General features: G+C 44.4%; 1 protein-coding gene and 1 pseudogene across 1 annotated transcript; one reads left to right on the top strand and one right to left on the bottom strand.

Moving 5' to 3' along the window:
* Positions 1 to 679: 679 nt before the first annotated feature.
* Positions 680 to 3,683, top strand: LOC136196890 (uncharacterized). The gene is made up of 13 exons (XM_065986553.1): positions 680 to 908; positions 1,724 to 1,894; positions 1,944 to 2,063; positions 2,112 to 2,190; positions 2,249 to 2,288; positions 2,340 to 2,445; positions 2,505 to 2,571; positions 2,624 to 2,675; positions 2,715 to 2,828; positions 2,886 to 3,147; positions 3,208 to 3,490; positions 3,540 to 3,600; positions 3,648 to 3,683. The coding sequence occupies exons 1-13, from the start codon at positions 680 to 682 to the stop codon at positions 3,681 to 3,683; spliced, it is 1,620 nt and encodes a 539-aa protein (XP_065842625.1).
* A 16,077-nt stretch (positions 3,684 to 19,760) lies between these two features.
* On the bottom strand, positions 19,761 to 25,801 carry LOC136196891 (ATP-dependent translocase ABCB1-like; annotated as a pseudogene).
* Positions 25,802 to 26,502: the final 701 nt, after the last annotated feature.

The following is a 26,502-nucleotide window of genomic DNA, read 5'->3' on the forward strand; positions in this document are numbered from 1 at the left end:
CTGTGACGCTGTGACGCTGTGACAGAGGACGCTGTGCCGCTGTGACACAGGACGCTGTGACACTGTGACAATATGACACTGTGACACAGGACGCTGTGACTCTGTGACTCTGTGACGCCGTGACACTGTGACACTGTGACACTGTGACACAGCGCTGTGTTGCTGTGACACAGGTGACCCTGTGACGCTGTGACGCGGTGACGCTGTGATACAGTGTCACAGGACGCTGTGCCGCTGTGCCACGGTGACACTGTGACACTGTGACACTGTGACACTGTGCCACTGTGACACTGTGCCACTGTGACACTGTGCCACTGTGACACTGTGCCACTGTGACACTGTGATGATATACCGTGACGCTGTGCCATTGTGCCACTGTGACACTGTGCCACTGTGACACTGTGATGATATACCGTGACGCTGTGCCATTGTGCCACTGTGACGCTGTGCCGCTGCGACACTGTGACGCTGTGACGCTGTGACGCTGTGACGCTGTGACGCTGTGACGCTGTGAAACTGTGTGACACTGTAATTTTCCACGGACGGAACTACACTGACACTGTACCGCTTGATTTTCTCAAGTTGCCGTAGATGGGACATGTAAACATGCCAATCAATATCTAAGCGATCTAGATGGCTTCTTTGGAGTCCACAAAACGCTAGCGCACGTTGATCAGTCATGTCGTCTACAAGCAAAGGTGAAACGGAGGCGTTTCCGTGTTTGTCTGAAGGGTGTGGTAGAGTGTACGGCTCTAAAGCAGCGTTGCAGAGACACGTTAAATCGAAACACGGCGAATGCTTGGCAAAAGAAGGTCGTTACGAATGCCCCGTGAAGGGATGCAACAAAACGATGTACAGAGCCGGACTTTTCGTTCGTCATCTGGAGGAGTTTCATGAAGTAAACGCAGGTACGTATACGCAGATCGCTTATATTAATTATTACACCGGCTTTTTTGCCTCCCCGGTTTTACAATAGGCCTTATAGAACAGTCGTTTTCATCGTGGCCGCATTTTCTTGAGTGGAAAGAAAAAACAGAGAGTGAATCGCACACGGCTTATGTTCGGCAAAGTGGCGTTTGCAAGACAGAAAGCGGTCAGTTCGTGCACGTATCTATAGGTCTAGAATCAAATATACCGGCTTTTACAAACTGTATACAGTTTCGACTTTTTACTTTGTTTGCTGCCGAGATGGTGACGCAAAATTAGAGCCCAAGCCGGAAGGAAAAAGGAAGAGCAAGAAAAGTCGCAAACTTGACGCACCTTGCGCTAGCCGAATTACTGCCGTACTTAAAGACGACGGCACAGTTAACGCTACTTATATTCCTCTTCATACCAATCATGAGCCTTCGCCAAGCGAAGACAGATTTCTCCCCCTGCCCCAATCAGTCAAGGAAGACGTCAGGAAGAAGCTACTTGTAGGAATACCCAAAAGCGTGATTGTTTCAGGTTGATTTATATAATTTGCAATTTCTCCAATTAATTAAACTAACAAACGCAGATGCAAACAAGCGACTGGTTGAAAAGGTTGACAAAGCGTCAGATATTTCTATCGTCAGCCGACGCGATTTCCTCAACAAGCAAGACGTCAAAAACATTGAAAAAGCTACTCCGTTGCTTCAAACTGGATATCATTCTGACGATGCTAAATCGGTTGATATTTTTGTGCAGAGGTTACAGAACCAACAACACAATTGTATTCTCTTATACAAACGTGTTGGGACAGTGGATCTTGGAATGGAGGAACAGGAATTTTTTCTTGTGATCCAGTCTCAACATCAAAGGCAGCTCTATCGCCAGTACGCTTCGAGGATCGTATGTGTTGACAGCACACACGGCACCAATGCATACGACTACAAACTGATAACCATGATGGTATGCGATGATTGGGGGCAAGGTAAACGTTTAACCTTTGTTAATTTACGCTGTGAATGACAGTCTTTTAGGCAAAACCGTGGCATGGTGCATTAGTAGTCGTGAGACCAGCATTTGTTTTACTAAGTTTTTCGAGGCTGTCAGTGGGGCCTCTTCTGACACGACCATAACTACAGTCATGACGGACGACGGTATAGAATTTTTAGCAATTAAAATTATTCTTATTTCAGTGTGTTCAGATAAAGCCTTAGCACAGTCTATTGTTCGTGTATATGGCGAAAATGTATGTCATCTTCTTTGCCAATGGCACATCGACCGGTTAATTCGGCTCATAAAAGATCACTAGTGCATGATCTCTAATCGCTTGAATTTTTAGGGCTTTCAAAAACAACCTAGTTTGTCGCGTCAAAGACCAAGTACACAGGCAGCGACTGTACCATTGTCTGCACTGTCTTCTTTACACTAAGTCCAAAGTCGAATTCGAAAAAAAAATAATCGGCTTTTTGTCGCTATGGAGAGAGAAAGAACCGAAATTCATCAAATATTTTGAAGAAAACTATGTCATTCGGCAAGGTTTTTAGTCTCTAACGTTTTAAAATATAACAATACCTAAGGAAGGACGCAATGTGTAGAAAATTGGGCCACAGCGTATAGAAATTTTCATCATTCGGACGTGGACACAAATATGCTTGTGGAGAGGTAACAATTATTTGTTTTTTGGGGCAAGTGGCGTTATTGAAAATTCTTTCAGCTTTCACAGCAAATTGAAAATGACGTATTTTGGAGGGAAAGTCTGCCGACGAGTAGACCGCCTTTTGGAAACTCTTTTGCGCTTTGAAAAGGATGAAACAGCGGATACCATTCGCAAAGAGCACCTCGGCAAAGAGACCCCGAAGACAAAGAAGGATCGCCGTCGTCATTTGCAAGCTTTGGAAATTCCTGACAGCGCCATAGAGGTACCAATTTAAAAAGCTATTTTTCCACTAGAACACTATAAATTTATTGGACTTTAGAGACAATCGGAAGGTGTATGGCGGGTCGGCGATTCCGTTGTAAAGTACGATGAATGCCCAGAAAGTGATAGCAGTCGTACCTGCGATGAGGGTGACTGTAAAAACTTTTGTCATCACAACTACACATGCTCCTGCTTTGATTATGAAACGGGGCACGTTTGCAAGCACCTTCACAAAGTGGCAAGTGCCATGTTCAGGAATAACTCGGATTCAGAAATGGTGCCTTATACCATTTCATCTACACAGCGCAGTGATCCTGAGGGTACTCGCTAGTGATATACAGATGACAATTTAATTAAGTGAATGTTCCTTTTTTGCTAAGACTGCGAAAACTCTAAACTCGACTATGCACGGGAAATACAACGTTTGACCGCTTCCATCAGCGACACTGCCAGCACTCTTTCAGCTGAGGGTTCAAGAGGTGTGATTGCGCTGCTGAAAGAAGTGGAAATTCGCATACAGTACGACAAAACAACTACGAAAGAATCGTTTTCGTCCGTCAGCCCTCCTGCAGTTAGTCCCAGAAAGAGGATAGCGGAGCGGCAATCACCCAAGTTTGTCAGAGTGACAAAGCAATTGGGGCGAAAGCGCAAGACTCCTTTCAGGTATACTACAGCGAAGCAGTCAAAATTACTAACAACTCACATTCTGAAGGGCACCGTCGTCAGAAGAAAAAAGGGTGGCAGATGCAGATATGCTAAGCAATTTTATAGCAGTAAGCCTAGAATAATGAATGTAGGTAAAACTTACAATGTGGTTCAGGATGATCACACGTATTGCCGTCAAAATGCGGGTTAGACATACTCTACTAATATCAGCAGCTAATCACTCCACTTGCTTTTTGATCTCTCTGCGCATGATCGCTTCTATCTCCTCGTGCTTTTTTTTGATCTATCTGCGCATGCCCGCTTCTATCTCCTCGTGCTTTCGCCATCTTTCTGCTCGCGTCCGTTTCCTTCTTCAGCTCGTTTTGTTGGTCATTTCTGCCTCCTTCTTCAACATTACGTCACGTTTTGGGTGCGAGCAACTTTCGAAGGTTTGGCATGCTGTCGATAATGCAGCGAACGAATCCTCATTTGCTCCCAGGATCATCAATGTCAGAAATTGTCGAAAGCGATGGCTGCCTAGGCATCCGGACCGGCGAGAACGGAAAATTCGTGCAGAAAAGCAATTTTCTCTACAGAATACATGGATTTGTTCCCGGGAGCAAATCCATGGGTCTCGAGCAAGGGTACATGCTTGAGGTGACGTTGGGCTCTAGCGGAAAAATGAAGTAAGATTTGCAGAAAACGTAGAAGTCAAAAATAACAGTCTTTTGTATTGTGTTTTTCTTGCCTCGCAGACAATGTTTTGTCGATCGCAAATCTTTGTTTTCAAAGCAACTACTTGTCGACGCGATCAATCCAGCGTTTGTTGACGATGACATTCTTTGGTGTTGCCTGTCATCCACCGAGCTTCTGGACTACTTTCAAAAGCGACAGGAAGAGTACAGCAGTCACGCGGCGAATAAAATTTATCCAACCAACGTCATCGGACGGCAGATGATCGGCGAAAAATGGTACTGGGTCATTAGCGAAGAGGTGATTAAATCCATTAGCATTTCTGTGAGCCAGTAGTATTTTTTAGGCAATTTTTCACGACGACGGGACTTTGGCCGAAAAAGAAGAAATTTCGGTTTATCTGAGAGGTACAAAGGACACCGCTCTTGTGCCCTCAGGACCGATACTCAGCACTGTGGCTGAAGGCATTCCCAAAATGAAAGAGTTGAGGAAAATCGTTTGTACCGCGTTTCCTCATCTTAAAGGTTCTGAGGCTTTCCTTTTTTCTCGATATTCCTCAAATTTTACTCGTTTGCATTTTTAGGAATGTTTTATCTGGTGTTGGCTGGAGCTGCACTAATGATGCATTCAAGCATTGTTGGCAAGAAGCGAAAAAGCGCGCCAGTCATTTTGTTGCATGGCGTCGTCTCGTCAGGAAAAACGACCCTCGCCAGGGTAGCTCTCAGCTGCATAGGGTTACTCGTAAGATGACTTTTTTATCGCTCGCTTTAGCTCACTATAGTGCTATTTTTTTAGCATGCATTTTACAACGGTTTGTCCACAACGAATGTTGTGGCAAAGGCTAGCGAAACAACATTGGGTTTTGCACTGGAGGATCCCAAAAGCGTTCCTGAAGTTGAGAAGTCGGTCGTGAACGTGTTCAACAAGGCTACGCAGTCGACATTTGAACGCAGTGATCAAACTCCAAAGTGCTCGTTCATGATTACCACAAATATGGATACTGGCGATGATCAGAGGTAAGCAAGTACTATTGTAAACAATAATCGTAATTGAATAACTTTAGACTTCTGTCTCGATGGGTGATCCTTCCTTTCACCAAAGTCATAGATGACCTATCTGTGGAGCAAACACTTGCGCTGGAGAATCTGCAAGATCTACTACCGAAAACGGCATGTGCTTTGACACATTTTATTTCTCTGGGAGACAGGTTAGAATAAATCTCGAAATTTTGATCTGTATATACGTAAACATGAAGGGCTGAGTGCAAAAAGGGCCTAAGAGCCAAAATAGTTGTTTTGAGTAAAACATCGTTGAAGTTTAGGGAGTGTAGATTTCGTCTAATAATGTTTGTTTGAAGCAAGGAAACGACCATTTTGTAGCATTTTTAATGCGCTATCCGAACATGCAATCGGGAAGTCCCGCTGTGCTTACGCAACCGTAAAAATAAGCTGAAGAGTCTGCCTGTTTAAGCCTCGGAATCGGATTCTTGAGAAGTACAGGCCTCTAGACCCTCATAGAATGGCACGAACTGCCCTGGAAGATATGGGATCATCTTGCGGAGATCTTGCAACTTCATTACACTTATTGGTTTCCCTGCGGGATACTTCTGCGGTAATTTGCGCGGAAGCTTCACAGGCACTCTTTTTCCTCTCTTTCGAATGTCAATTTTGGTCCACGGTTCTTCTTCTGAGTAGCTAAAACGTAGCCAAAGAACGCCAGGATGCTTCACAGTTATTTTCTTTCCATCTACAACCTCTTCGCCCTCTCCATAATTAATCCAAAGAGCTTTGCTTTTGAGAACAGCTTCTCCGTTGAGACTCTTTTTTCTGTCAGTGTATTGACGCGTCAGGGACGAGTGTTCGAGCATATCTTCAGCCTTCATTTCAATCACAGTGAACGGTTTGAGCGGTCTGGCGTTCCGGAGAAATTCGATATAGTCGGAAGGCGTATAAAATATTGATCCTTTTTTACTTTTTGAAATGTGGCCAAAATCTCTGTCATTTGGTAGATATGTATGCCCCCGGACAAGAAATTTGTGGTCAATTCTTGAAAAAGTCTCTTTGTTTATTAATGTATTGAAAAGGCTCATCATGACGAAATTTTTGTTTTGACCGAAACAGCTATCGGAGTAACAAATTAGGTGTCGAGCGTCTTCAACCCGCGCAGAAACGTGGTTGGACAAACAAGATGCTATTTCGTCAGGACCTCTACCTGCTGTAGATTCATCCCATGCGTAAAGATAAGCAGAGTCATCGCTCGTATGGTGAATGCCCAGTACGAGTACGTAGAGCTGCCGAAGATAGTACATTGCTGAATGAGTCATGGACGGAACAGGCGAATTCTGCATCATGTCAAACGTTAGGACTAACGCTTCTGACTCTGGTTTTCTAGAGTTGTCGGTATCCTTCTTTAGACTAAGGTATCCCTCACCAGCTAATTTTTGATGCTCTGCAAGTTGAGCCATAAAGATATCCTTTTCCTCATTTGAGATTTCAGGGTTAGCAGCTGCATTTTTCAAATAGTCGCATTTTTCGCAAGTGTCTGATCTTGGAAATCCAAAGGAAAGATTAAACTGCTCATTAAAAATCTTCCTATACATCCATTCTGAAGCCAGCGGTGTTTCTTGAGTGTTTCTTAGAGTTCGACGCCTTGCAGGTTGATATTTCTCGACGTAAAGCCTGTACATTTCAGCGATGCTCAAATTCTCAGGAAGGTATTCACGATGCAGATTCTCTGATATAGAGTAGTGGCTTCGCTAACGAGGAAAACTTTCAATATGCTGCTTTACTTTTTCTATCACGTCGGCAGGAATGGCATTTGGACGAGGAGTGTATTTTCCTCTTTTGTCAACCGGGACGATTTCTCCAGATGTAATCTTGTTTTGAAGTACAGTAGAACCTCTCAATAGCGGACACTTTGGGACGACGTTTTTTGTCCGCTATAGAAAGGTTGTCCGCTCTAAGAGGGCTGTCATATTTTGTTTACTTATCCTTTTACTTTTCTTACAACAACTACGAGAAGTAATCTAAAATATGTTTCTGCTTTGTTTTTTGACACTTACACATGGCAACGCGATCTACACAAGAAGCAACCATGTTTGCTTCGTCGTAACAGCCTTTGCTTTTTAAAAACTCTTCAACATCCTCAAGACTCGTCATGGCTTCTCCAAAACTTTTAGTAGCTATTTCTCGCTCTTCATTGTTGCCTTGGACCTCGTCTTCATCTTCGGAATCAGAATCTATTTCAACGACGTCTGAGTGATTGGCTTGGTCCAATGACTGCATAAAGTTATCTTCCCAGTTCTCATCATCAGCTTCAAAACACACTGGAACATTTTCTTCTCCTTGAATGTATTCAGCTACATTGCAACCTTCTGAACCAACAGTTTCTTGCATAAGCTGTGCAAGATCGTTTTCGTCACCTAAATCTGTGAACATGTCGGCTTCGTCTACTCGAACAACGGTCATGTCACTACTCACAACTCCAGCATTTCTGAAACACTTAATGATTGTGTCAGGTTGGACATCACGCCAAGCTTTAGCCACCCAGCGGATTGCAGTAAGAATAGTCACAGACTTAATCACATCAGACGGAGTATCACTTTCCTCAATCTTTGCTAAGACGTATCGAAGCAAAGATTTTTTGTAATGAACCTTGAAATTCTGTATTATGCCGAGGTCGAGAGGTTGCAATTTTGAAGTTGTATTTGGAGGTAGGAACAAGAGTCTCACATTGCTGTATTTTGTCTGACATTCCGGCGGATGACACGCTGCATTGTCCAAGAGCAGCAAGACCGATCTGTTTTGTGTGCTCATGCGCCTGTTGAAAGCTGCTAAAATTTCTTCAAAGATTTTACTTGTCATCCAAGACTTTGGCTGGTTAAAGTATTTCACTGGCAGAGAAGCTTTATTGATTCCTTTGAAGCATCTTGGGGTACAAGACTGCCAGACAACGATGGGAGTTTCTTTTCCTCCTTCTCCATTCACGAATAATGCTACTGTCATTCGATGCTTTTTCTGTTTACCTCCATGGCATTTCTCTCCTCTTCTCGCAAAGCCCTTGTCAGGCAGAGCCTTCCAGAAACAGCCTGTCTCGTCAAAATTGTAGATGTCTTTTGCGCTGTAGCCTGTTAGGAGTTCTGGGAGCCTCTCTTTCCAAGACTGAACGGTGTCTCCCCGAACAGTCCCAGATTCGCCACAAATTGTGACCTGCCTAAGGTTAAGCCTTGTTTTCCACTTCTGAAGCCAGCCATTTGAACCCCGAAAGTCATTGATACCCAAGCGTTCAGCAATCTCCTTGGCTTTTTCTATCAACTGCGGCCCTCCGGGATAGATATTTTTCGACGAAGCCATAACATACCACTCGTACAAGCGATCGTTGACATCTTCGAATTTTGACTTTCGAGCCTTTTGTCGGAGTTGGATTGCTGTACTTGAAAGGTTGCTTTCATATTGCTCTAGGTACTGCTCTTTCTTTTTCAGCGTTGTTCCAATTTGGGTTTTGCTGCAGTCAAACCGCTCCGCCAATGCTCTCAGAGTGAGACGAGGATCGCTCTCTGCCGCTTTGATGACTTCAATCTTCGTTTTGAGCGTAAGATGCTTTCTCTTTCTTGTTGGCAACGTCGGGCGAAACATCGCTTTGTCTTGTGCAAAACACGTGCAAAAGCCGCGCACGCTAAAGACGACCGCGGGCTTCAAAGATGGCTAGCCAGCCTGGTACTCTGCCGGACACTACCTACATCGAAATACCATCTTTCGTGAGAGGATATCACATCTATAAAGAAGATTGGAGTCCTGCAGTTGGAGACGTCCTCCTATTGCAAAGAGATCCTCTAAACGAAAAGGACCGAAACGCAGTGGCCATCGTCAGAGACGGTTCAGTTGTTGGTCATGTGCCATTCAACTTAGCGCCACTGTTTTCTCATTTTCTAAGGCAAGAATTAAATAAAGGAACGGTTAGAATTACAGGCAGCCGAGTTAATCGAGGAGGAGGGTATGGGCTTGAGATTCCGTGCACCTACTCTCTCTACGGTCCGGCAGCATTCTTGCAGCGAGTTGCGTCTGTGGTGGAAGAACTTCGCCAGAAGAATTTGATTTAACTACAACAGCCTCAAGGCTTGCTTAATTAATATCCCTGCCTTGTCATAAGAGACATTTGTGTCCCTTTTGAGAAAATTTGTTTTGTCTTTAACAAAGAGGTCAAGAAACAGGAATAAAGCTTTTTCGGAGTACAAATGTGTCCGCTATACGAAATTTAGAGTGTCCGTTAAAGAGAGGTCAACGTAGTACTAAAAGGTAAGAAGAGTCAATTCGTGCCACGGTTGTTGTCCGTTATAGCGAGGTGTCCGTTAAAAAGAGTGTCCGCTATTAGAGGTTCTACTGTACTCGAACTCTTTTCGGATTGATCCCGTGAACTGCACAGAAAGATTTTCGGCAAACTTGAATAGACGTTCCATTCTGCAAACGCAGGTGGTATTCGAAAGAATGTTGTCTTCGAGAACTTTCACGCACTCGCGTTCGGACAACTGGTTTTACGTTGATCTGACCTGCTAGGTAAATATTTTGCAGATCGTAGCTTTCTGAATCATAGAAAGCCTTAAAAATTCGCTCCGCTTCTTCAGACGATACATTTCGATGGCAACCGTAGCTGCAGCGGCACGTTATAGCTCTCATCGTCGTTTTCTGGACGATTCTCCCTTTAGAATCGACGTATTCTTTACCGGAAACTTTCAGCTTCTTGTTTTTGTTTCTAGTCCACTCGTCAGGCTGTCGCAAACGCTTTCTTCCCTTTCTCTGGCTTCCTTCCGTGACGTCCATTGCAAGTACGAGTGTGAAGTAAAGTGCGTTAAGAGTCACGTGGTCTTTCAGAACAAAACCTGCTATATCTCCGTTAATCCTTCAGGGATATGCACGAAATTTTAACTCATGAACCTCCGACGCCTAAACTTTACTTTCCGGCAGTTAACTCAATTTTGTACAATTTGGCGCTTAGGCCCTTTTTGCACTCAGCCCTTCACATAAAAACTAGGTTCATCTCCTACGGATCTGTTGCTGCTGTAGAAGCACTGCCATCTGTAAAACGATACTTGCGGACGGTCATAGACAGGTGCCGCCAGGGATATGCTGACCTACTTTGGTTTGCTGGCGAGGTGATGCACCTATCATCATAAACTTTGCAATGAAAAAAATTTTTTAATAATTTAGATTGCGTTTGACATGGGAGAAGACGAAAAGATTGTCACAGATACGTTTCTCTCTTTGGTGTCAGAGATAGAAGCACTGCAAGGCAAGAACTCCGTCCTGACGGATACGAGCAGCAGCTTCAAAAAGTTGGCTGAGAAAGTCGTTTCTTGCATTAATAAGCTGAAATTAAACAGTGCTATGGTGAGTTTTACTTCTAATGAATACATGTCTACTTCATTTGCCTAAATTAGGTGAAGGAGTTCGCATGCTTTGTGAGAAGCAGCTCCGGCGATCGAAGCAAGGATTGCGTTGCTATCCACTTTGAGAAATTTCAAGACGTCTTAGACAAAGCCGCGGTTGATCCATCCCCTGCAACGTCAATTACAACCATCAAAAGAATTTTCAAAGAACGCTCATCTTTGGGAAAAACGGAACCAGCCAGATTTCTGGTAGACTGGCAAAAAAAGGAGTCAAAGAGAAGCCGCCAACCGCACATTTTTATGAGTTCTTTTGCTGCTGACGTTGGTAAACGCCTGAAGAAAGGTTGCCATAATTCCTTGACTCTATGTAGCTTATACGCCAGCATTTATACCTTCTAGCTATAGCTTTGGGCTGGGAAAAGGAGTTAGAGGAAAAAAGCGACACCCGTGATAGCAGCCAAGGTGCTTTGTGCATACAGAACGCTTACAACTTGTGCGATCATATTAATTCTTTATATATGTTGCACGTAGATGCAAGCCCTCAGGAAAGTGAAGTGCTCTTTTCAGAAATTCATCCTGCTAATCCTCCTGCTGAAAAAGGTATAATTGTCTCTTAGAGTAGATTTGCTAGCATACCTCCTAATACTAACCGTTTGACATCTTCGCCTCTAATAGTAGTAGATGAAGTTGCCGGTTCAGTTGCCGGTTCAGTTGCCGCTTCAGTTGCGCTGAATGCTCTTGAAACAGGTACGTGTACTGAACTGGCGCTCTGACAAAAAACGAATTCACTGATTCTACCTTTGCATGTCCAGAGAAGGAAAGGCACATTGGTCAAGAAGTTGCTCCTGAAAGTGACACTGACACCATTTTCGGAGGTACGTCTACTACTTGGTTCTGACAAACGGTTTTCACTGGCATCAATTTTTCCGCTACAGGTAGTGACATTGAGGACAAAATACCAACTGTCAGTGGAAGTGCTCAGCCAAGAAAGACAAAAAAGACGAAATTGAAGGGTAAAGCGCATGCGGTTCGGCCTGAAATTGGTAAAACAGGTAAGCATAATTATAGATGGTTTTCTAACTATAGTACTATGTTTTCTTTTAGTCAAAAGGCAGTTGAAACGGCCTAGAGAGCCAGAGCGCCTCAAAGACAGCATACATCCAGGCCAACTGTCAAAAAGGCTTCGAAGCGAGAGGAGCTAGATTGCCGTTGCAATCTACCCGAATGGAATCCACGAGTTTGCCATGTTGAGTTGATTGAGGTTCATGTTTATGACAAAGTAAAGCAAAAAACGTACTGATTGCCGCAAACTTCAGTGGAGGGCTCGAATAAGTATAGAGAGTCAGATCTGCATCAGTGGAACGCGGTGTCACTATTACGGTGTCACGGTGTCACAGTGTCACAGTGTCACAATGGCACAGGGGCACAAAGCACAGTGACACTTGGGACACGGTGTCACGGTGTCACGGTGTCACAGAGCACAGTGACACAGTGCCATGGTGGCACAGTGTCACAATGTCGCGGTGTCACAGTGTCACAGTGTCACAGTGTCACAATGGCACAGAGCACAGTGACACTTGGGACACGGTAGCACAGTGTCACAATGTCAGAGCACAGTGACACAGCGCCATGGTGGCACAGTGTCACAGTGTCACAGTGTCACAATGGCACAGAGCACAGTGACACTTGGGACACGGTGTCACGGTGTCACAATGTCACAGAGCACAGTGACACAGCGCCATGGTGGCACAGCGCCATGGTGGCACAGTGTCACAGTGTCACAATGTCACAATGGCACAGAGCACAGTGACACTTGGGACACGGTGTCACGGTGTCACGGTGTCACAATGTCACAGTGTCACAGTGTCACAATGGCACAGAGCACAGTTACACACGGTGTCACAATGTCACAATGTCACAATGTCACAATGGCACAGCGCACAGAGCACAGTGACACTTGGGACACGGTGTCACAATGTCACAATGTCACAATGTCACAGAGCACAGTGACACAGCGCCATGGTGGCACAGTGTCACAATGTCACAGTGTCACAGTGTCACAGTGTCACAATGGCACAGAGCACAGTGACACTTGGGACACGGTGTCACGGTGTCACAATGTCACAATGTCACAGAGCACAGTGACACAGCGCCATGGTGGCACAGTGTCACAATGTCGCCGTGTCACAGTGTCACAGTGTCACAGTGTCACAATGTCACAATGTCACAATGGCACAGAGCACATAGCACAGTGACACTTGGGACACGGTGTCACAATGTCACAACGTCACGGTGTCACAATGTCACAATGTCACAGAGCACAGTGACAGCGTCATGGTGGCACAGTGTCACAATGTCACAGTGTCACAGTGTCACAGTGTTACAGTGTCACAATGGCACAATGGCACAGAGCACAGTGACACTTGGGACACGGTGTCACGGTGTCACTGTGCCACAGTGTCACGGTGTAAGAGTCACATAGACGCAGTGACGCAGTGACGCAGTGTCACCGGTACACTGTGTTTTTGTGAGACTGCACAGTGACACTGCTCCACGGTGCACGGCGACACAGTGAAAAAACAAATCTTATACGCGTATTTTTTGAAAAAAAATTATTCTCAATAATGCGAGCAACGTATAAAATTAATTGTTCGGAAACAATGACGTAAGCTATAGCGCGAGTGTTCGTGTTCGTTTCTGCGGATAACCACGCTCGTTTGAATTTGGTAAGGGGTGGCCTTTCTTTACTTTGTTCCTTCAATGTAGAGTCCATAAATCTTTAAGCGATTTTTCCTCCTCACTGTTTGTTGTCATTTCGTTCTTGATAGATGGTTAGACAGTAGAAATTGACACAGTCGAACATTTTTGCACGCACTTAGTCGATAGTTTCTCTTTAGAAATGCAATATTTGTCGTATGCATATATCGCTCCATTGAGAAGTACAACTTGCGGTACACCACGTTTATTGGCGATGGGGATTCAAAAGCTTACAGCAACATCCAAAATATTTACGGTGAAAAACACGAAGTGAGAAAGCTCGATTGCGTAGGCCATGTTCACAAACGGATGGGTGCCAACTTGAGGAAATGGGTAGACTCTTCCAAGAAACATGTCTTGGAAGATGGAGGATCAGTTGGCGGAAAAAGTCGCCTAACAAAAATTGCAATGAACAGGCTGAGCACCTAATATGGCTACGCAATAAGGAGAAACCTGGGAAATGTTGGAGCAATGAAGAAAGATATTTTGGCTGTTTTGTATCACACCTGTCGACCAAAAAATGTGGATGACGCTATTGGGAAGAAGACCAAAAAGAATCCATCAGAAGGACATATTTTCAATCACGACGAATGTCCAAAGTCAGAGGAAGAGCAACGCCAATCGGTGAAAACTCGTGGTGTCGCTGGCAGAAAGACCGAGCAACTGGTCAGAACCGGTACAAGCAAGACGAGAAGCGAACTCTTCCACACTGCTTTTTCACGAGTTGCTTCCCTTGTTTGAACGCTTGTCGGATGAAAATCTCCTGGAGAGGTGCAAAGACGGGCATACTCAAAATTCCAACGAGTCTTTCCACAACACTCTATGGAGCTATGCCCCAAAAGCAAAATACCGTGAAGCCCTGTCAATTCTCATTGCTGCTCGAATTGCAGCTGGACAGTTCAACAATGGCTCTACTGTCTTTGCACGACTCCTCCAGGAAATGAGAACTCCTCCAGTATGATTTTCACTGCACCATTTCCAGGCGATCGACAAGAAAAGAATTTCTGCCAGTGAACAGAAGTGCTCAGAAGAGGGGATAAAAAGAAGGGCAACTAGGAAGAAGAAAAAGGCACAAAGGCAAGACCATCAGGAAAGGAGAGAAGGACCGATGTACGAAGCTGGCGGGTTTGGAGGCGAAGCCCCTGAGCGGCCGCAGCCGCGGCAAGATACGGCTCGGGGTGGTCGGGGTGGTCGAGGTCGTCGAGGTAGATCGAGAAAAGGAAAAGAGCCTGTGACCGCCCCAGTACGACAAAGACGGCAACCGTCACCAACTGCCGAGTCTTCATCGGAAGACGAGGCTCCCGTAGTCCGAAGGCAATCAGCAAGGAAAAGATTTCAAGGTAAGATAACCCCTTAGAGAATTGAGCGTTTGAAATTCTCTATAAAGGGCACTACATGGAGTTCTCTTCGTCGGATGAGGATGAAGTAGCTACGGAAGTGGGCATTCAAGAGGATGTTGCCAGTGGACAGGTAACTGTAAATGTACTAAATGTTGAGTCTGTGTTAGAGGAGGACAGTGACAGTTCGTTTAGAGGTTTTACTACAGAAGATATAGGGTCCGTGTTATTTAGTGATATTTCTGAGAACGATGACGATTAGATTAGAGTAAAATAGGGGTGGGTAGAATTTTCTTTCAGTGTTGGTGCCGTTCTCTAAATAATAATAACCAGCATCTTCCCCCCTTATGGAAATCGCCTTTCACGGACAAAAATTAGGTCAGAACCAACAAATGAGATCAATAACCATGTTACAAGTGGCCTTTCCTTACGAATTAGGCGGCTAAGCGCGAATAAAAACCAGCGAATCGATGGTAGCAGAAACTTCACCTTCTTCCTCCTTTTTCTCGTGATTTCCAAAATGGCGACCTGGCAACGGTCAAACGGTATTGGAGAAGTCGCTACTTCACGAAGAAAGCCCATTCGAATACAGCCGCATACGGGACATATGTAGCAGTCATTGTATCTGAGCGCTTCATTCAAAATACGATCTATTCGACCGATCGGCGACTCCAAAGTTGCAAGTTGTTGAAGAACAAAGGTAAAAAATACTTTCGCCAGATAAAAGCGAAGATTTTTAGAGTGAAAACACGATTTCTCTTCGAACGCGGATGCAAAACACAGCGACGAAGGTCCAATACCGATCAAAGAGGCACGACCGCATGTTTTCGAAGCCGAATAACTGATTCCACGACAACTTTAGGGCAGAAAATCCTAAGGCGACTGTTTTCTAAGGTAAGGATAGTTCAAGCGAGACAAAAGACTGATTGAAAAATCTTTTATTTTCCATCAAAATTTTAGAGGTGTGGTACCCTAGTACACCACCTTACACAGGCATAATGCTAGTTGTTACTAGTGTTTCAGCCTTAGTTCATATTTATTCAACTGGCTACATGTCAGGAGATCCACATATACCCAGATTTATGTCATATTTTTCCTTAGTTACTTTTTTTATGATTGTTTTAGTAATAAGTGATAATTATGTTCAATTATTTATAGGTTGAGAAGGTGTTGGTTTATGTTCTTATTTATTAATAAATTTTTGACTTACAAGAATCCAAGCTAATACAGCAGCTATAAAAGCCATGTTGGTAAACAGAGTCGGAGATATTGGATTAGTTTTGGGTATGTTTGCTATATTTAAAGAATTCGGAAGCTTAGAATTTTCAACAGTATTTAGTACGGTGAATGAAGTATCTCAACCTAATAGCATAGCTTTAATATGTATATTATTACTTATTGGGACAGTGGGTAAATCTGCTCAACTAGGTCTACATACTTGACTTCCAGATGCTATGGAAGGTCCAACGCCTGTGTCGGCATTAATTCATGCTGCCACAATGGTTACAGCCGGGGTTTTTCTAATAATACGGTCTGGGCCTCTTTTCGAGGGTTCTCCTTTAGCATTAACTGTTACAACAGTTGTAGGAGCCTTAACAGCCTTTTTTGCTGCCACGGTTGGATTAGTACAAAATGACTTAAAGAAAGTTATTGCTTATTCTACGTGTAGTCAGTTAGGGTACATGGTAATGGTTTGCGGGGTATCCAACTATTCAACTAGTTTATTCTATTTAATGAACCATGCTTTTTTAAGGCTTTATTATTCTTAAGCGCAGGCTCTGTAATTCATGCAATAGCGGATGAACAAGACATGAGAAAAATGGGACGTCTAATTAGATCTATACCCTTACGTATGTAATGATACTTATAGGGTCTCTATCTTTAATGGGATTCCCGTATTTAACACGATTTTACTCTAAAGATTTAATTTTAGAGCTAGTTTATGATAAATATTATCTGGTTTTGCTTACTGATTGGGGGCCTTTTCAGCTTTATTAACTGCATTTTATTCAATAAGATTAATATATTTAACTTTTATTTCTAATACTAACTCTAAAAAAGAAGTTTTAATGAATGTTCATGAATCTTCTTGAAATATTACACTTCCCCTATTTTTATTAGCTTTAGGAAGCATTTTTGTGGGGTATATAGCCAGAGATGTTGTGGTAGGAACAGTATTACCTCCTATAAACCAAGTTCAATAAAACTTGTTCCTGTTGTTTTAAGTTTATTAGGAGCTACTTTAGCCTTTTTAGGCTATAATACATTAGGCGGCTTTAAAATGTTCCTTCCTAAAATAAAACCACAAACGGTGGTGAACTTGTTTAATCCTGCAATATACACTTTTTTAAATTCAGCCTGACAATTTAATTATATAATTAATCATTTCTTGGTTGCAAAAGCATGAAAATTCGGGCATTTAATTTCTTATCGTGTAATAGATAAAGGCTTACTTGAAATAATTGGACCTAGGGGGATATCTAAATTAATTATAGGTGTTAGCCAAAAAATTAGTAATCTTCAATCTGGTCTAGTCTTTAATTATGCCTTAATTATGTTAGTGTTTACAACCCTATTTATATCAGGAGGCGAAGTAGGTGGCTTCGCATCACAACAATGGGCATACATTATGTTTAGCTAAAAGGGGGGTACAACTGTACTCTACCCCATAAGGGAGTGTGGTGTAAACGGTGAACACGGCTGGTTTAGGCCCAGTTAATGCAGGTTTAAGTCCTGCCAACCCCAAATGAAAAGGGCTTTTAGAAAAGAAAATCTTGTCCTATTCATAGTCGATGAAACATTTATTTGTCTGTCTACCATACTTAAATTCTTCCACATTCAGAGTTTAGTTGAGGTGGCCGGCTTAGTGCCTCCAACACCATCTTGTGCTTTACAATGTAAGAATAATGTATGATGCTCTACTTATATAGATTTCGCAGAAAACCAGCTATTTCCAAGTTCGATTAGCATTTCACTGCTAGTCACAGATCATCCGAGATTTTTGCTACAATCACCGGGTCGTTCCTTCACTAACTGGTAAATTAGCTTCAAACTGTCCATGACTAGATCACTTGGTTTCGGGTTAAATTTGACTGAAATGTTTCGCTCTATTAAAACTTGCTTTCGCTACACCTTCGTTTATCAACTTAAGTTTGCCAAATCTTATTCTCGCGAACCCATTATACAAAAGGTACGTGTTTACGCACTGCTTGTAAGTTAACGAATCACTTCATATCCATTTACCTCTAGGGCTTTAGGATATTTACTCTCTTTCAACCAACGGCGGCGGAACGAATTTTTTGTTGAGGGGGCTAAACGGCGCGCAAAAATTTTTTTGACCACGCCCACTCAAGACTGCATTTCCGGCGTTTTCGGCATTTCAGCGCTATGTTGGATAAAGCCTCCTATAAATTAGATGTCAGATTGTAAAATACGCTCCTTAGAGAAAAACAGGTAAATTTACTCCTACTGTATATATATTGAGAGATATACGTGCTCACTTAAATAATTTTTATCTTTAAAAATTGCCGAAAAACTCCCTTCTCCTTTCATTCCTTTCGCAAAAATCTTTGGCAACTTGAGCTAAATCTACAGTGTCTGTTACGTGCTTATGGATGTGTAAAATAGCTGCATTATTAAGTCTTTTTTGAGTCATAGTTGTTCTAAGGTAAGTTTTGAGACGACGCAAAGAAGAAAAAGATCTTTCAGCTGTAGCAGTACTCACTGGTGCAGTTAGAAATATTCTTAGTAGCTTGTCAACTTCCGAGAGCATTATTTTAGCAAATGAGCACTTATCAAACATCGAAGATATCCAGCTTATAGTTATGTTATCTGAAATTTCAGATCGTTTTTGCCTTGTTTGCGCCAAAGCTGTTCGAACGAAGTCTGGCATTGTTGAAAGTTGAACAAGCAAGCGGTCGAAATCGATTTCTTCTCTGTACGTTTCTCTTAGAGCGGGCGAAAGGCGCGGAGATTGCTGCGATTCTGCGCAGGAAGACACTAGGGTGTTCTCAATCTCGGCAAGAAGTTTGAAAGAAGGCTGCTCAAACCTTCGCTCCAACTCGTTAATGAGCAAATCCAAAACTTCGAAGTACGCCTGACGATAAAACGTTTTTGGGTCCGGTGGTACATAAGAGTCACTTCCACTGTCGTACCTGCGTGGTCGCTGTCTCTGCCTTGGCAAACAAGGAGGTTCCGTAAGACTTTCACATTCAGTAATAACATCACGGTAAAAGGTTTCAAAATATTCGTCTGAGCGACGTCGCTGAAGATACATCTTGGTTGCATTTACTCCATCTAGAGAGTCTGAAATGTTAGTTTTCTTTTTCTGTAGCAAAACAGATAGCTCTTCAGTGCGGCCAAATATTAGCTCAGAAAGTTTGAGTCCAAAGAAAACAAAGAATTTGCCCATGAAAACTAAAAGACTAGAAGCGTTGCTGCTTGTAATGCTTCTAGGCATATCAGCATTTTCTTCTAAGCTTCTACCAATTACGTCGTAATTCTGCAGAACAGCTTGAATTGCCTTTGTGCGCACTGTCCATCTGGTTGGACAAAGCGGTTTAAGTGAACTTGTACCTGGCGCCATTTCGTCTTTGATCTTCGAAAAAGCTGCTAGTCTCTTTGGAGACGCTCGAATATGCGTGGCCAAATCTGAAACTAATTGCAGTGAATCTCTAACACATCGGCATTCTTTTCCAACATCTTGCAGGCACAAATTTAAAGAATGAGCCATACAGTGAACATACAAGGCACGAGGATTGTCTCGTTGAAAAACAGCAGCAACACCATTAAGCCTTTCACTCATGTTCGCAGCTCCATCAAAGGCTACCCCACGACACAGCGGCAAAGGAAGAGCGCACCGTACAAGAACATCCTTTATTGCTTTGGATAATGTCTTAGCGTCTGTTATATCAACTTGCATAAAGCCAATAAAGTCTTCGTGAACCTGGTACTCTCTGTCTATCCAGCGAATGGAAATGCTCAATTGTTCCTTTCCGCTGGAGTTCCGCGTGTCCAATAGTACCTTCCTCTGCTCTTCTTGGTGGGTTGGGTTCCCGCTCGCGTTTTCTTATTATATGAGCGCTAAAATCGAATATTATTCTCCTAACGAACTTTATTTCTATAGTTGTCTAAAGAGAAACTATAGACTAAGTGCGTGCAAAAATGTTCAACTGTGTCAAGTTTTACTGTCTTACTATCTATCAACAACGAAACGACAATAAGCACACAGGGAGGGGGAAAAATCGCTTAATCTATTTTGTAGGATTTCCGAGAGAAGCAAGAAGCTATCTTTTCGCGGCACTACCTACCTTGCCCCGTCGCTTCGACACTTTTCCGCCCATCCGTCTGTCCCTCACCGGCACGACGAACGTCTTCAATCCGGCGGCGGCGGCGGCGGAAGCCTGCGAAGAGGCGGGACCGTGTTGAGCCATGTCATCCACCGTAAACGTTGGATTCGTTGCACTGAGATCGGTGTGCTGCCTCAGTCCTGCCGTCCGACTTGGCCGCTGTTGAGCGTCGGTCAATTGAGACACGTTTTGCTGAGTGCACGTGGGATTCGACCGGAATGCACGAGTGCTTCCCTGCTGCAATCGCCTATCCCTATCGAGACAACAATTTTTGAACATTTTTTCTTTCATTTCACGATTCTCAGTCGCATTGCCGAGAGTTTTTCGAGATCTTGAATGGACGACTTGTACTTGAGCGAGAGCTCGACGGACGACGACGAAGAAGATGTCGCGGAGAGACGTCAGGTAGAGAACTTGAAACGAATCGAAGCGGGCGAATACGTCAAAGCTTGACTCATTAGAAACATACAACTATTTGCCGAGCAGGGTCTCGTGGAGCACAGTCCGTTACATGCTGGGAGAAGTTCACTACGGTGGTCGAGTTACGGACGACATGGGCTTTGTCATCCAGGGAGCGAATCTCATGACGTCACCCAACGCCAATTTAGACTACAAGCGTCAATCTCAGTACACTATTGTCGTTCGGTCAACCGATTCCGGGTCTCTGTTCGTTGAAAGAAAATTGACAGTCTACGTGAAAGACGTCAACGAAGTTCCTAGTGCCGTCCCTGAAAGGAAACGACGTTCTGGAGAACAGCCCTAAGGGCACGGTTGTCGGTGTTGTTCGTGGAACGGATCCGGACAGCGGTCAAAAGTTGACATTCATCCTCGTTGATGCGGTCCTCATGACGTCACGTGCCATCCATTGCAGCTCGTATTCCAGTTGGACACTCAATTGACTCAAAGTACTTCATCCTAAAGAAAAGGCGTTTGGTTTTTTTTTCTGTTGCAGTTTTCTCGTAAAGAAATGGGACATACTGACGAGGCAGATGAAGAGCTTTCCGATGTCGCCATTCACCTCCGGGCCCCGAGGTGACTAAATAAAACCGGCCCAACTCGAGCCAGAGAGGTTGAACGCGGCGAAAACGCAGGGGATTCAATCCCCTACTCCAGTGGCATGAGTGATAAACTGCCACCCCACTTGGGCAAGACGCGGTGGGTTACAATCGCGGTCCACCTGTGCCTTGGTATATAAAGGCACCCCCGGGACAGATGGGTCACTGTCTCCCCGAAAGAGGGCCTGGGTGAAGGGCCCTTCACCTGAAGACGCCGGGAGGACGTTAGTTTTCTTTTTGGGCTACTTCCGGGTTACTTCTGGGTTTAATATTTATATTTATGGTATGAATTACAGCATTGCACCCGGCAGTCCAGGTGACGTACAAACAAAACGATAAGGACAAACATTGAGTTTGTAATAGGCGCCCTTCTTCTGCATCAGATCGGCGTGCGTTCCCCGTTCGACGATGCGGCCATTTTCTATCACGACGATTTTATTTGCTCCTTGAATCGTCGACAAGCGATGAGCAATCACTGCTCGTGCGGCCTTCACGCGCCCGATCCAACGCCTCTTGAACGATCTGCAAAAGAGAAAATCCCGGAAAATTTAATATTCAATAAGAGAAACGCGTTTCAAGATAACCTTTTCGCTTTCTGTGTCGAGAGCCGACGTCGCCTCGTCGAGTAAAAGAACCCTCGGATTTCTCACGAGAGCTCGTGCAATGGCTATTCTCTGTTTCTGACCGCCAGATAGTTGCGTACCCTTGTCGCCTGCTCCTGTATCGTATCCCTAGAAAAATATGAAGTGACCATGGCAAAGTACGCTGAGGGTTTCTGACTTTTGGAAGGCTTTCGATAAATTTATGAATGTTTGCATTTTTTGCCGCCGTCTCGATCTCCTCAGACAAAACGTCGCGAAAATTGTCTCCGTACGTGATATTGTCTCGAATGCTACAGTCGAAGAGTGGGTTCTTGACTGACGAGACCCAAATGATGACGAAAATGCTTCAAATTCCATTCACGAATGTCCTTACCATCAGCAAACTGAAGACCATGGTATATATAGACTTCATAACATAGAGAAGATTTAGCATACCACAGCTCCTTCCTTTGGATCGTAGAATCTCTCTAGAAGTTGAACACACGTGCTTTTTCCGCAACCGCTCGCTCCAACTAAGGCCACCGTTTCTCCTGGTTTCACCGTCAAAGTCAAATCTTCTAAAACAGGCGCGTCCGGTCGAGTTGGATAACAAAATTTGACGTTTTCGAAGCTAATATCAATATCACCGCTGAAGTCGTCCTACAAAAATTTTAATCAACGGTCACCGCTTTCTGATTGAATTGCATATATAATATACCCGCTTTTCTCCTTGGCACGATGAACTGTCGATTGACGGCACCAGGTCAATCGTTCGAAAAACTCGCTTCGTCGCCACGCGCGACTTGGAATAATCGGGCGCCAAAGACATCGCCTCTCCCATCATGGAAAAGGCTCCAAAGATAATTGCGCCAAAAACACTAAGCTAGAGAACGTACAGGTAAACTACCATCACACACTGATATATCATCTCTTACATAAAGACGGCCTCGTAATCGTAACCTTGGTGAGCAACTTGCCACGCGCCGAAACGAAATGCTGCAGCGTAGGAAAAAAAACAGAAAGCCCTGGGAAAAAGCAAAAGTGAGGCCTTGAACGTGCGCCTTGCGAATTGCTGATTTGTAGGGCGGCTCGAGGCATTCGTGATACTTTCGAATGAAGACGTCTTCCCTCGTCAGCTGCGCAACCGTTTGAATGTTGTCGATACTTTCGACGACCACTTGACCGGCGTTCTCCATCTGAGCGGCGTTCGAGTGCGCGTGACCGGCAAGTGCTTTCGTCTATGACGAGAAACGGTATGACGGCAAGTGTGGCAAGCGTCATTTGCCAATTGTAGACGAAAGCGATGGTGACACCGGCAAGAAGAGTGGCAATCATTTGAACGATCGTACCAATGCGCGTCCCAAAGCCCTGAAAAAAACTCACCTCTTTTCAATTCCTTACAGTTGCTCTTTTCGATGCTTACGGCTTTGACTTCGGCGGCGTCGCGAGCGAGTCGGGTCGTGAGAACGCCCGTCGAGTGATGCCGATCGTCGAAGTAGGCGATCTCTTGACGCAGCGTCGCGCGGAACATGAGACCTCGTAGACGCGTCGTCAACGCTTCGCCGGCATGCCCGTAGAAGAAGGTCTTGCAAAATTCGAATATCCCCGAGCCGACGCCAATGTAGATGAAGACGGGCGCCCAAATGACGACTTGACGTTGCATCTCTTCGCAGTCTTCACTGAACACCTATAGAAATAGAAGGTCAATTGAAATCTTGATCGTATCGAACGATTTCGCGCTCACTCTCATCATTCGGGCGAAGATGACGGCAAATGCGGGCATCACGGCTCTGGCGCCCACTGCGCCGATCGTTCCCATTAGAAGGTGAAACCATTCCGGCGAGCTCAGTCTGGCGATACGGACTAGCGACGGTGGCGGAGTATCCTCCACGTTTTCGGTATCCTCTTCCTCTTTCGTCTCTTTCTTATCTGAAGTACCCTCCTGCAAAAGGGGTAGTTCCACTCAAAGAATAGAGTAGACTTTTGCCTTTGATTCTTACAGCTTTTGAGTCTTGGCGACTCGCTGACTTTTTTGATACTTGACGCTGTACAGAGTGTTGACGAGTCACATTTTAAATCTCTACAAAAAAATGATGTAGTGTCTAAAATAACTAAGCAACCGGACTTGCCTTTCTTAGTTTCAGTCTCGTCAGGCCCGCCACCGACAACACTCTAAGAATCAATCTACGAAGTGACCATAACTTAGGCTAGATGGTCTAACCTGATTCATGACTAGATCGTGATAGACGTCCCCTCGTTTCATCAATTCGTCGTGACTTCCTTGCTCCACAATTCGCCCCGAAACGATTGCCGTGATACAGTCAGCGTTCTTCACAGTGGACAGTCGATGAGCAATGACGACAGTAGTTCGACCTTCTCTAGCCTAAAACATAGCCCAAGTCCCGGGGTGAAAACCCGGTCGAGCGTTGACTTATTATACCTTATCAAGAGCGTCCTGAACCGACTTCTCGCTCTGAGTGTCCAACGCCGACGTGGCTTCGTCCAGGAGAAGTATCTTGGGATTTCGCACCAAGGCTCGTGCAATGGCAACGCGCTGTTTTTGCCCGCCGGACAAGTGGGCTCCACTCTCCCCAACCAACGTATTGTATTGCTAGAAAACGGCGCACTGTAGAGGAAATTCGTGCGCCGCCGCGTGCATGGGGGGACTCACTTCAGGCAATTTTGTTATAAAGTCGTGAGCATTCGCCGCGATGGCTGCGACGCGAATTTTGTCCGTCGGTGACCCCTTCGCGACCGTAGCGTATATTCTCGGCAATCGTTGTCGCAAACAGAACGGGCTCTTGACTCACAACGCCTATGTGCTGCCTCAGCCAACGGACATTCAATCGATGAACGTCGTGACCGTCAAGTAGGACCTTCACGCGAGGAAAAAGTCAGGATTTTAGTCGACTGCCCCTTCCAATCCTCACATCTTACCGTGCCGCTTGCGGGATCGAAGAATCTTTGAATGAGCTGAACGGTTGTACTTTTCCGCATCCGCTCGGACCCACAAGAGCCATGGTACGTCCACTGGTGATTTTCAAGTCGATACCGTGAAGCACCTAGGAATTATATCAAACGGACTCTCCTCTCCCTTTCCCCATTTGTCTCGCCTCAACGTCTGGTCTAGAAGGATAAGAAAAGTCAACGTTTCGAAATTCGACGTTGCCCTTCACCGTCTCCTCGCTCGGCTTATCGCCTTCGTCAGACATAGGATCAATCAACGATTGCTACGCGAGGAGAGAAAAGAGCCTATCAATTTACACTTGGCCATCCTACACTGTCCTCGATTTCAAACACTCGAACAGCAGCCGCTCGCGCCGTACTCACTGCCTCCCAGTTGGGACCGGCGTAGCCGAGAGAAAAGGCTCCAAATGACATCGCAAATATCGCCTGGTCAGAAGACTACATGAAGAAACGCGACAGATATTCCGCTTTGGGTCTCACTGTCAAGACGTTGCCACCCGTGGTCAATTCTTCATATACAAGAAATCCGGCGAACCTTCAACAACAACAACATCCTCATTTCTCTTTTGGCTGACATACCAAAACGCGAATCCAAATGCCGCAAAAACGATAATGTATAATGAAAAGACGGCCAGGCCACGACTCAGCGCTTTCTTGTTTCCCAGACGACGAGCCTTTTCAATTTCGGTTTGGTATCTAAAATAATAGTACGCGTAATAGGAACAGCGTTTCTCCCCTGCATCAATTATTTGACCTGCTCATTTCCTTCTCCTCGCCGCTAAACGCGACGACAGTTCGAATGCAAGAAATGACCTCTTCGGCTACGCTTCCCGCTGTGGCGTAGGCGTCCTGTTCTTTATTCGTGAAAGAGGTGATAAGCTGAAAAAGAGACCCGTTCAATATAAATTCAAAAGTGTTTTTCAATCTCTTTCGCTTCAATCACTCCCAAAATTGCAAGTATGGGAGTTAATCCCAAGATGAAAAGAGAGAGACGCCATTCAGCAATAAAACCAATAATAAGTCCGCCCAGAAACACGGTCACCCACATGACAAACGAACCAATCTTATCTCCATTGCCTCGACTAACTTTGTCGAGATCACTAAAAAAGGAAAAATTAAGCGAATTCTCGGGGGTGAAAAAAAAACGTGCTCTCACTCAGCCAATTGCGTGGCCAGCTGCCCGATATCGTTCGTCTGGAAACACGCCATCTCCTGTCGCATGATCACGCGAAAGAGGGCTTCGCGCATGCGACGCGTTCGGCGGCGATGAGAGTTTGCGTAGGAGCTTGAGACGAACTTGAAGCTGCCATGACAAAAAAATGTAGATTGCACCCATGCCTGCCAAAAAATAATTAATCAATACACACATACAACGGTCAGTGATTACTTTCTTCATTGCCTTTGAGTCTACAGTGTAGCAGACCAGAAAATAAATTAATTAGATTATAACAAGAACTACATCTCTTACCTGACTAAAAGGAATGCAATTATTTTCTAACTTTTCCTTGCGTTTCTGTCTCCTTTGGAAGGTCGAGCTTCTTCAGTCCGCACACAGCAAAAATTTGACGTCATCCATTGTCTTCTTATTTCGTCGCTGTCCTTAAGGAAAAAATAGAGAGAAAAAGCTGAAAACATTTCATGATTTATCATGACTTATCTGAAGATCCATGGATGAAGAAATTCCTAATCAAAGAAAAATTATTTAAATATATAACTTCTTCTATCTCGTTCTACGCTCTTCAAGCGAGCCTCGCTTTACTTCGATCGCCTCCCAGACGTACGTATTAAAGGGAAAAACTCGTTAGAAAAACCTAAGATGGCGCAAACGAGCCACAAACAAACGGAAACGATTACGGGTACGACGGACTCCATCGATCGACGCGAGAAGAACTACAAAAATAGAGAAAATT

This window comes from Oscarella lobularis, chromosome 16 (assembly GCF_947507565.1).
Source record: "Oscarella lobularis chromosome 16, ooOscLobu1.1, whole genome shotgun sequence".
Lineage (NCBI taxonomy): Eukaryota > Metazoa > Porifera > Homoscleromorpha > Homosclerophorida > Oscarellidae > Oscarella > Oscarella lobularis.